Source organism: Rattus norvegicus, chromosome 19 (genome assembly GCF_036323735.1).
Source record: "Rattus norvegicus strain BN/NHsdMcwi chromosome 19, GRCr8, whole genome shotgun sequence".
Lineage (NCBI taxonomy): Eukaryota > Metazoa > Chordata > Mammalia > Rodentia > Muridae > Rattus > Rattus norvegicus.
In genome coordinates, this window is record NC_086037.1 from 55,042,502 (window position 1) to 55,054,538 (window position 12,037).

Below are 12,037 nucleotides of genomic sequence, written 5' to 3' on the forward strand. Positions count from 1 at the left end.
CCGTGGCCAGTGACGTTCTGTCATTTTGCTGTCCCTCTCCTTGCTGCATAGGGGATTGGTAAAGTTACCAGCCCCTCTTATCTAGGGACTGTTTCTCCTCCTGGGACACCCAGCCTATGAGCACCACCTCTCTAAACCTCAGTCTCTTCAACCATGAAATGAGAACAGTGACAGTTCCTCCTCCCATGACCACTGGAGAGATGCAACTGAGGAACTCACAGTGTTGACCCACACGAGCCTCAACAACGCCAGTGCTACAGGCACTGATCGTCACCATGGTTCCTGCCTCCTGCTCCGGGTTAGGAACACTTAGGCCTTGGACTGCTAAATGATGTAATGAAGTGGAGGTGATTTCCCCCCAAGGACCTTTGGGTAGGACAGGTAAGAAAGGCCTTGGTGAGCAGTCCCAGGCAGTGGGAAGAAGGAAGAATGAACTTAGAGGCAGTGAGAGGGGACCAGGAACTGAGATAGTGGCCTCGTATGAAGAAGCCTCCTTCTTGGATACAACAAGCAGCAAGGGGGTTCCCACGCACACCCATGGAGGTGTGGCAAGACTCCCCATGAGCCTTCCTGAGCAAAAGGAGAAAATTTAACGCCAATGCAATGAGCTTTTATTTCAAAGGGAACAACGGTTCCAGGCTGCAGACATGGCCCTGTTTCTACAAAGCCCAGAGTGGTCCAAAGGCGTGTGACTGGCTATTGCAAGGGCCAGACAGGCTACTGAAGGTGGAGAATGAGAAGCAGGGAGTGGACGCAAAGGTCCAAAAGAAGGGCTCTCATCCCGGAGGGAGCAGGCATTCCCTCCAAGGCTACCCCCAGCCATCATTTAGTCCTTTCATGTAAGGATGGGATACAGGAGCAGTTGGCCAACATCCTTCTAGGAAGATTTAAGTGCTGGGCAAATGGTTTGCTTTTTCTGTGACCTTGTTACAGTTCTGGGGGATTGGGGGTGCGAAGTAAATCTCTTGTGGATGGGCATTTATAAAAGATGTGGTTACCATAGTAACCACCATTGCTAACCTCCTTCAAACCATGAGCATTAGGGAGAGGGGGCTGAGAGGGAGCTGGAGGCCCTCCATCCTTCCTGAGCCTTCTTTTGCTTCCGTATTTCACCACTGTGTACCCCAAAGCTAAAGCCAGATAGCATTTTGTTATCATTAATCTGACCACAGAGGGTTGGAAATTCTTGACTGAAGGAATCTGTACCCCAGAAAGTTTAATTTGTTCCTCCCTGCAGTTTGCATGTACAGGTTTTCTGGGGTGAGCAGGCAAAAGGTACCCAAGGAGGAGGGACTGTGCCAACAGCTTCACAACTGTCCCCTGCTCTAGAACAAGTCAGTTCCTCTGGGCTCCGTTTCTCTCAAAAGTGAGCAAAACCACTTAAACCCTTTCTACTTTGTAAGTCATCAGGAGAGCCATACAAAGTAACGTTTCAGAAACGTTCTGGAGAATGCAACATCTCCTATAAATAGATCATCACTTTTCATTCCCTCACCTCTTCAACCCTAAGGGTTTCTGACAACTTCTGGTCTCTTTAGAGTGCTGGTTCTCAACCAGAACCTTGGGAAGCTTAATGGCAATGCCATTGCCTGAGCCCTACACCGGGCTTTCTGACTTAATTGATGAGCTGTGCGTGTCTTCCCAGCTCCCAATGCTGGCAGTACATCTCAAACTCGAAGGTGTATAACCATCACCTGGGGATCTTGTTAAAGTAGAAAGTTTGGTAACTTTAGAGGACCACAAAAGAGCTGACTGTTCCTGGGTGATGTGTGGACTGGCGGTAATCTGGGAGCTGGTTAGAAATGCAGAATCCAGCTCGGTGGTGGAGTGCTTCCAAAGCACATGTGAGGTTAGGTTTAATTACTAACCCTGACTTCCCAGAAGGGCAGAGTCGGAGACCCTCCCTCAACTTTCTGAATCGCTCACTGGGTGTGGTGCCCGTGGATCTGTTTAACCACGCCTCGGGCGTTCTCTTGCTTCGTGTGGTGGCAGCATCAGTGGGCTGGGGAAGCTTCTTGGTGTTTGTGTTATTTTGCATAGCAGGCACGGGCTATTTCCAAAGACCTTCCATTTCTGCTTTGTTCTCCTTTGGTTTCTGCCACGCAAGCATATTATAATAAAATATAATATTATGTTTATTATATTATAATCCTACCTTGGAAGAGGCCTCGTGGGGGTCAGATGTTTCCGTCTCACAGCTAACAGAGATCACAATTTCCTTTTGTTCATCCCAGGATAAGATCCATAGCTCTACTTGTCTGAATTTCTCTATCCATCACACATACAGCTACGCTCCCCACACCTCTCTCCTAGTGGCTCCCGGGTTTAAAAATGCCCCAGATCTGCAGGTCATGGAAGAATATTTGGATATTCCCGTTTTAATCTGCTCCTGGGCTCAGCTACTCCTGGAATGGGGCTTGGGAGTTGGGCTGGGTCCCCCGAACCTGTGGACAGCTGGCAGCCTAACCCTGGGCTGAGTCCCAGGCATGCGGAGGCCAGAAGGAAGGGGCAGATTGAGGAAGAGAGGTAAGACTGCAGAGAGCCAAAGAGGAGGGGAGGAGGCCAGAGCCTGAGGGTCCAGATGGGGCTGGCTGGGCACAGGAGGGCATCTGATGCAATCGGCCAGGAGGGATGCCAGCCGGCCGGGTGCTACAGAGGCTCTGTTCTTGAAGAGTCTAGTGCCTGCTCTATTAATTCTGGCTCCGTGGGAATTGGGGAAGATTTCCCTGAGGGGGTCTCCTGAGCCCCGGCAACCTCCCCAAAGGCCTTAGCTAGTAAAAGCACCTGTGTCTGGAGTGGGAATAAACAAGGGAGGGGCATAGAACTCCGGGCTTGGTGGCTGACTGGGCAGAGAAGCTGAGGTATCTTGTCAGTATAAACACAGTACCTCAGCCCTGCCCCACGACTGCCTCTCCAGGGAGCTCTTCACAGACCCAGCCCCTCTACTTCTGGCTGGTGCAATCGCAGTCCAAGAGGTGAGGTGATGGCTACCCAGAGGCTACACGGCTCAGAGTTGATAGACCGTGTACACTGCACACTGGAGGGAACCGTTAGTGAAATAATCAGTGTATCGGTGAAAGGAGACTAGGGGGACCAGGCAGTTTCTAGGAGCCGCCCCACGTGAACCAGGAGGCTTCCCCAACAAGCCTTTATCTGATGCCAAGCTGAGGCCAAGTCTGCAGGGCTTCACTACAGGGTTAGAAGAAAGCTATCTTATAGCATACAACAGCTTGCTCCCAGACCTAGACCCCACTGACTAATGACCTGAGACCCAATGTATGCCCGCTGCTGAGGTCAGAGGTCAACTTCATTCCTTGGGTGCCATCCGTCTTTTTGGTGGTGGTGTTGTTTGCTTGTGGGATTTCTTATTTCCTTCTTCTTTTAGACAGGGTCTCTTGCTGACCTGCAGTAGGCCAGGGAGCTCCAGGGACCCACCTTTCTCTCACCACCTTGGGATTGCAAGTGTGTATCAACACTCTGATTTTTTTAAAAATACGGTTTCCGAGGATCAAACTCAGATCCTCATGCTTGCAAAGCCAGGCCTTTACCTGGAGCCCTCTCCGCAGCCCCCTGAGGTTCTGATGGGCTTATGAGGGCAGTTCTGTTGAGCTGTATAGGTGTAGTAGTCAATGTGCAACACATAGCATCAACTGTGTCTTGTAGTCTTGTTTTCACAAGTCTTTCATCCAAGGTCCCATGAGCTGCCATTTAGTGTGTGTGCATGTGTGCCTGCATGTATGTGTGAGAGCAGGCTCACATGTGTGTGTGTGTATGTGTGTGTGTGTGTGTTTGTATGTGTGTGTGTGGTCTGTGGTGTTTATGAGTGTGTGTGGTGTGTGTGTGTATGATTGTGGTGTGTGGTTTGTGTGTGTATGGTATGTGGTGTGTGTGTGGTGTGTGCTGTTTATGTGTGTGTGTGTAATATGTGGTATGAGATGAGTATGTGTGGTGCATGTGTGGTATATGGGGTGTGTGTATGTGTTTGTGGTATGGTATATGTGTGTGTGCATGGTGTATGTTTGGTGGTGGTAGTGGTGGTGTGTGTGTGTGTTGTATATGGGTGTAAGCGTGTTGTATGTGTGGTGTGTGTGTGTGTGGTATATGGGTGTATGCGTGGTGTATGTGTGGTGTGTGTGTGAGTGAGAGTGTGTGTTTGTGTGTGTGTGTGTGTGTGTGTGTGTGTGTGTGTGTTCCTAAGTATGAAATCCAGGGCCTCATCCACCACTCCTCTTCCATCTACTAGAAACAGAGCTAGCAGTGTGCAGGACTCTGGAAGGCCTGCTTGGAGACCTGGCTCTGGATCCTCAATGGTCTGTTGTTTGCAGGACATCCTCTTAGAACCACTGGGTTTAGGAGAGAAGAAGATCCTGGCAGAGCCCTCCTCTATACTGTATGGTCCTTTCTCATTATTAACCTTCAAAGTCCTAGTGTAGGTGATCTCTGAGTCCCTCACAGGTAAGGAATGACTCCTTGTGAAAGACTTGGAGAGGCTCGCCCACCAAGGCTATTTGAAAGTGGACAAAGCCCAGAAGACCCTGAGTGGGTCGCTGTACCTGGAGCTGGGTGAGCATTCTTCTGGGGAAAGAAGGTGTCTGTGAAATCAGTTTCCTTCTAACACAGTAAACTCGGCTTGCCTTGTGTTTTGCTATCGTCTTAAGTGGCATTTTCCGGTGTTTGCACAGACTGGATCTCTCTCTGATGGCTGTGTGCTCTCCTATGATGGAGCCAACTCTGATCCATTTTTGTTGTTGTTTACCTCAAGCAGCTCCTTCAATAGGCTTTCTTGTTTGCATACCTTTCCACATATTGAGGATAGAAGCTTGGGCTAATGCTGCCTCTCTTGGACCATGAATATCTGTCTGCTCCTCTCTCTCTTCTGCATTCTGGTTGCTTCTGGAAGGTTGACAGGAACTCCTCCATTTCTCTGCTGAGCCACAGCTTGGCATCTCATGGGGTTATCAGTGGATGAGGAGCCTGGTAATGTCTGTCAGAACTACACAGAGATGGGATGTACACTCTTGACTTGGGCATTCACATCTCAGCCACCTGGATATCCGTGTGTGCGTGTCTCCCTCTCTCCCTCCCTGTCTGTCTTTCCCTCTCTGCCACCCCCCCCCTTCTCACGGTGTTGCTGATGACTGGGCCTAGACCCTGGTATATAGAGGGCAAACATTTAGTTTAACAGAACACCTCTGAGCTTCATCTCCAGCCCTCTTCTTCCTTTTAATTTTGAGACAGAGTCTCACCAAGTTACCCAGGCTGGCCTGAAACTCATTCTGCAACCTAGGCAATCCTTGAATCTGCAGTCCTCTTCCTGAGCTGCTGGGTATAGGCCTGTGGGCTACCAGGCCTCACAGTCACTTGGATCTTACAGAGTAAAAGAACTGCTGGCAAAGTGACCAGGAAGTAAGAGAGTGATGGCTTCAGATACTGTGACGCTCCAAGCATGGAGGTGACAGGTAGAAAATCCTCAGAGCCTACTAAGGCCTGGGAGTGCGGGGAGGGGGTGTGTGTTTGGCTGTCGCCTCACTGGGGTCTGATATTTCATCCTGATGGTTCCCACTGCCTACTCTTGGTCACCTATGAGCAAGAGTTGGGGTGGTCTAGGAGTCTAGGAGAGATCCCGGGCCCTTTCCTTCCCAGCTCCTGACCCTTCAAATACCTGTTCTCCCCATCCCTACCGCTAGTGACCTCTTTGAGAAGAGTCTTTTTGGATGGAGGGACTAGGTAGTGCCTCGGTAGCGCCTCTTCTTTCTGACTTGAAGGGGGCTGGCTGAGTAAGGGTCTCCACTCCCAGCCCTCCTTTCATTGGATCAAGATCTTTTTAAAAGTCTCCTTTGTTTACAAGAGTCCAGGAGCCAGGTGACTTCTCTCCCTGGTGCCTATGATTAACTGGGCTCCAGTGAGCTTCCTCCAGGGACCCTATGAGCCATGGAAAGTCCCCCAGAGGTCTTTAAGGTAGAGAGTAACAAACCTTCTACAACAGATCCCCAAGTTGCAAACAGAAGCCAGGACAGACGAGAGAGAGAGAGAGAGAGAGAGAGAGAGAGAGAGAGAGCAATGCTCAGATAGAGCCAAGGCAGGTCAGGTGATGATGTGTAGGGTTCATCTGCAGCCTTGGTGTGTTCAAGAGGCCAAGGTGAGGGCTAGCTACAAAGGTACAGAGAAAGGCCATCCCAGGCTTACTTCTAGAGCCCTCAGTGGAATGCCAGTATGTCCATATGTGCCCTTTTTTATTTATATTGCGTTCATTTCTGGGTCCACTTCAGGACTTACTTGAGGTGTGTATACTAGGGTCCCTTTCTAGGATAGAAAGGAGTTACCCACCACCTCTGAAGCAGGGCTGAGGCTCTTTGGTGGGACAGTACTACCTCCTAGGAAAACCACTTCTCCCTACCCCAGTAGCAATCCCCTTGAATGGGGATACAACCCCCCAACTGGAAGTCAGTACCACCGACCAAATTCCATATCACTTTCCTCAACTGCACAAGGGGACTCTGCCAAGAGGCATCTCAGGGTGGAACTCAAAAGGGTGCAGCTGGGGGGGGGGTTGTTGTTGGTTTTTTGTTTGTTTGTTTTTAGAAAAGTCATCGTTTCAGAACAGACTGGAACATAAGGTTTTCATAATGACCGAGAGGTTCACCGATGGTCCCCAGGGAAAAGTCGACGTTGAGCCGGCTGTTTAGAGCTGACTCATCTAGCAGGAGGCCAGTGGTATAACCTTGACAGCCTGGTAACTTTCCTTGCCTCGTACAAGTCTCTGGTGCAGATATGCTGGCCAGAGCGTGTCCCGTGTGCAACGTGGCGACGAGAGGCTATAAGGCTGCTGTCAGAGCCCTTCCATCTGGGAAGTTGGGTGCCAGGAGCAGGGAAGTGGAAAGACAGCCTATCCTTGGCCCCATTTTTCAGACTGAACAACTGAGGCACCACCTTCAGTAGTTCTCGGGCAGATCACTATCCCACCCCAGTATCCAGCTACCTGGTCTTCAACCCCTCCAGCTTTCTCAGTCGCCTCCAAGAAACCAAAACTTCACCCATTGGCAACCTCAGACACTACCCCTTTCCTTGCTATGGAGCAGGGAACCACCGTGCACCCACCTTCATACCCTACTGAGGGGATTAAGAGAGGAAGGAGAGAATGTAAGGAGTTGCTAACTGATAAGCCTAGTTCCTGCCCCTCCCCTCAGTCCAGGGATAAACACCTTGAGCCACCACCCTGCCAACAGGTCTGAGACGCCAGTGCATTCTGGGTGTTCATTTTAGCCAAACGTTGGAATTCAAATGGCTTCCCCCCTTTTTTTTTCTTTAGTGATAGAAAAGTGTCGGGCAATATCAGAAGCTGGGGGTGGGGGCAGGGGAAGAAGAGGGACCGGTGGTGTGTGTGCTCTTTTATACTTGAGTCAGATAAGACTGTAGACACTTGGAATCCCAGGTCTGGTAGCCACCTCCAAAGCCATTCACTCGGACCTCACTTTTTGGGTTGGTCATTGTGAAGACCATGTAGAGCAAAGTGTTGGTCACTGGGGTGTGACATTGTCGTTCCCCCCCCACCCCCCATCCACAGGCAGCTGCCCAGGGTACCCAGGAGTCTACATCACCAGGTAGCAGGCTGGGGGTTAATACCAGGACCCTCCCCACCACATCCATTCTGCTGTAGTTGGGAAACCCACATACTGGTAGGGTTTAAAAAAAATGGATAAAGAACTCCTGGGTTTGTTAAAAAAAAGCTCCCAATCCATTTTCTGCTCCTGTTCCTGGCAAACCAGACCAGGGGAGCCGCCCCCTCCCCCCAGGTTCCCTTCAGGACGCTCAGTTTTCTCGAGTGATGGGGGATAAGAAGCATGAAGGGAGAGTGAGGTTTGGAGACCTGTGGCTACAAAGCTGGAGGCAGGGCGTTAGCTTGAAGGGAAAGGTGAGGAAGAAGGCAGGGGAATGTGTCATGGGGAGCCTTTTTTTGCCCAGGCCTCCTCTCTGGGAACGCTCGGACTTGCTCAGAACCTGGACCCTGGGCACCCTGCATTGGGAAAACTTACTGACTGTTGTCACCAGGGCAGCTGGGCGTTTCCTGAACTCAAGACCCGAGCAGGCTCTGCCCCAGAACAAACCATTTGAGGCAAAGCATACCTGCCCGCACTGAGCCATGTCCTGACCCCTTTGCCAACCTCAGGTCCCCGTGGGTCAAAGGGCCCAGAAGTTGGGAGATTTACTGACCGTCAGCATCAAAGTGCTTCCAGATTTCCAGGAACTGGGATGCAGTCAGCTCGGCCAGGTGCAGGTAAGGGGGCTGCTGCTGCGGGCCAGCCATGGCGAGCGGCTCCGGAGATCTTAAGCCTCTCAGCGCTGTCACTCGGTGCCGCTTGGCTCTGGTTCTCGCGCTGGAGCTGCGCGCCACGCTGCCTTTATATGCAGCCCGGAGCTGCACCGCGTTGGGCCGCCGGAAGGAGGCGCGCACACTCAGGGAATCGCGCAGGGCGCGGCGCTGCACGGGCGGAGGCTCCTCTCTGCCAGGGTTCCTGGGGACCAGGAGAGTGTCTTCAATGAGACTCCTGGGTGCCCTCCGGGGACACCGCAGGCTTTTAGCTGGAAATGGGGAGAGACTGCTCCTGCCTTCCTTTTTCTCTGTCCATCCGGAGCACACCCAGTTTCTAACCGCAGCAACAACATTACTAACAAGTAGCAAAGCTAAAATTTGATCCCAGAACTCATTTCCTTGTGCTCCCTCGAAGGGTATCAGAATTGCAGGAAAACCGTGTTCTCAAGGTTTTACCATAGGTGGACAAATGGAATCTGCAAGATGCAGGGAGGATTTAGATGGGAACGGAGGAGCGATTCCCCTGTTCAGTACCACCCTTCCCTCCGGACAGAAGTCCTGATAGGAGCAGACTGGAGTCTCTCGTAGGTAGATTGCATTAAACTCCGAAAGATGTGCGGAGCTTCTTTTAGGCAAAACAGAAGCTCCCACAGACAGCAAGCACACAGTGCGGTCCCTCGATCAGAGAACCAGCCTCCCTCTCATATCCTTCCGACTCCAAAGGTCTGCAGTGTGTGTTAGCCTCCTAGACGCTTTAACCCTCGGAGCTACAGCAAGCACCCTCCCCTAAAAAGGACAGAGACCTGAATTGGTGCTCATTAACATGTGCTAATGAGTGTTAGCTGAGCTGCCTTCGAAGGCAGAGCAAAAGAGAAGGAGGTGAGAACTTAAAGCAGGTCGCAAACGGACAGGAGAACCCAGGGTGGGGGCAGGGGTCGAGAGAAGCAGGCTGTCTGTCTCCTGCGGTCAGGTTGGAGCAACTCTGAGCTAACCTCAAAGGGCAATGTAGAGCCTAAGTTCCAAAACTGCTCGTGTGTTGTCTAGGCACATTGAGTCTGGGTTGTTTACAAGAAGAGACTAGGAAAGAAACAGCAAAACAGGCTAAGGATTGGGGCTTCTGTAACCAGCATTCCTTGCTTCTAGGGCTGAGAAATTACCAAGCTCGAGTCTTGCCTCTGAGAAGGGAAGAAGGGTCAGTCCGAAAGAACAGCTGCTCTAGAATCAAGTTCCTTGGTTCTGGTTCCTAGACAAGCAAACAAAAAACAAACCAACGAACAACAAAAAACCTCCACAACGTTGTTTGGCTTACACAGCCTGTTTGTGCCTTGGCCTTTCTAGTCTGTAAAATGGGAGTGTGGGTCCCCAGCTCCGAAAAAAAGAACCAAAAAAAAAATGGGAGTGTGGGTACGGACATCTTGGATTGTTCCGAGGAGCACGTCAGTCTGTGTCCCCGTCCTTTATGTTTGTGCTCTCTGGGGAGCTTGGCATGGATTCCTTGGTCCGAGGGAGCACTGGTCAGCTTTCTGTCGTCATGACAAAATATTGGAGGAGGTCAAGTTTAAGGAGTAAAGTGTTTATTAGAGGTTCTGGTCTGTGGGCATTTTGGTTCATTGTTCAAGGGTGGTGTCATAGGCAGAATGTTGTGGTGAGAGCCTGTGAGGGAAGAAGGCTCCTTGTCTTGTGGCAGGAAGCGAGAAAGAGGGAGGGAGTTGAAAGGAGAGGAGGAAGCATAGCTAGGACAAGATGCAGCCTCCCAGGGGCACTCCAGTGATTTGTTACTTCCCTGCTAGTCCCACAGTCCTACAGTTTCTACCTCCTTCCAATCTACTTAATTATGGCCCCATTAATGGATTAATCCAGAAATGAAGTCAAAGCCCTAACCATCCATCTACTTTCCCTTCCACAAATCTCACCTCTGAACACCTGACCCCACTAGAAGGGGAGCCTTTGACACAGAAGCGGTTGGAGACTGTTCCAGATTCAAACTCTTAGCTTTCTGCATCCCCCACTCAGGGTGCTACTGGTTTCTAGTACGGTGAATGCCAAAGTGATGACCAGGACAGATGAGACAGATGCTGTTTCCAGAGTACCAGCTTTTAACTCCTATGCACCCAAGGGTCTAGCCTCAGTCTTCCTGGCTCTGGCACCTGCTGCTGGGATTCCTTTGATTTGCTTCTGGTTCCCTCCTAGCCTGGGTCTGCAGGCAGAAGCTGTTTGCTGGCTCTATAAACATCCAAGGCAGTACCAGATTTTTCCTTCCCAGGGCTGCTGTGACCAGGGGGAAGATGGCCCTGGGTATGACTGCAAAGGACCAACCACCGTGGACCCCAAATATTGCATTGGGACAGTTTCCATTGTTTATTTCAGAGGCACCATGTGAATCTGTTTTGGGGGCCATTTTTTGCTTGTCTCAGCCACGTGCCCATGGAGAACCAAAGAGTCCAAGCAAACCTCTTTATGCTCAAGATGACTTCTGCAAAAGTTACTTAGGTATTAGAAGTCCCTGCCTTGAAGTGAGGTAACTGTGAGTTTAAAGCCAAATAACGAATTGGGAGGCCTAGGGCAGGTCATTTAACCTCTTTGAACCTTAGTAAAAATGAAGATGTTGGTAATAATAAGTCTTTTTATTAAAATAATTTATTATCATTACTATTATTTTCTTTTCACTTTACACCCTGCCCACTGCCCCCTCCCAGTCACCCCCTCCCACAATCCTTCCCCCATCCACCCTTCCCTTCCCCTCTCAGCAGGTGGGGATTCCCCTGGATATCCCCCCACCCTGGCACATCAAGTCTCTGTGAGGCTAGGCACATCCTCTCCCACAGGGGCCAGACAAGGCAGCCCAGCTAGAAGAACATATCCCATGTAGAGGCATCAGCTTTGAAGATCAAGCTACACTTCTGCTATATATGTGCAGGGAGGTCTAGGTTCAGCCTGTGTATGTTCTTTGGTTGGTGGTTCAGACTCTGAGAGCCCCTGTAGTCTCACAAAGTCAAGATAAGGACCACAGATGATAGAGTCCTGTGTGTGGTCAGGGCCAAATGAAAGAATAGATGCTGGTATCAATGTGAACTAATAGGAACTTTTCTTGATGTTCTGAAAGACTGGCTTTAGCCCACACCTGGCAACATAGGACCCAGATTCCTCTTGTCTGCTTAGCTTGCCCCAAATGCCCTCAACCTCCAACTGAAGCTACCAATGGTGAAAAGGGGTGGCTGGGTAGTGTTTCTTTTCTGGTGCTTTTGAGGGGGGAAACCTCTCCAGGTTTCCGCAGGGCTGCTGCGGAAAGGGGCACTGTGAGCCTTCATGGTCCCAGATCGAGAGTTAAGGCTTGTGTGTACCTGTGCGTTTTCCAGACTTGGCACTGCTCAGAGGCCTGAGAAGCAGCATAGACCAAAGATGTGTCAGACGAAAGATGGCTCAAGGTCAACTCAAGGGAGATCCAATGAGTTTATCTTATGGTGACACAGAAACAATGCTTCTCTGCTTGCTTCTCATGTTTTCAAATGTCTGAGGTTTTGTTGTTCCTCTAGGATTTCTGTCTGAGTTTTATGACAACTTTGATGATGATGATGATGATGATGATGATGATGGTGGTGGTGGTGGTGGTGGTGGTGGTAGTGATGGTGATAATGATGATGGTGGTGGTGGTGGTGGTGATGGTGATAATGATGATGGTGATGATGGTGGTGGTGATGATGGTGATGATGGTGGTGGTGGTGGTGA

The 12,037-nt window shown here is 50.4% G+C and overlaps 1 protein-coding gene across 1 annotated transcript in view; it reads right to left on the bottom strand.

Moving 5' to 3' along the window:
• Calb2 (calbindin 2) overlaps positions 1 to 8,357 on the bottom strand; it is a 27,010-nt gene extending 18,653 nt beyond the window's left edge. The window contains exon 1 of the mRNA NM_053988.2: positions 8,212 to 8,357. Within this exon, the coding sequence (NP_446440.1) occupies positions 8,212 to 8,305 (94 nt within the window). The 5' untranslated portion in view covers positions 8,306 to 8,357. The remainder of the gene's footprint in view (positions 1 to 8,211) is intronic.
• Between the last annotated feature and the right edge of the window lie 3,680 nt (positions 8,358 to 12,037).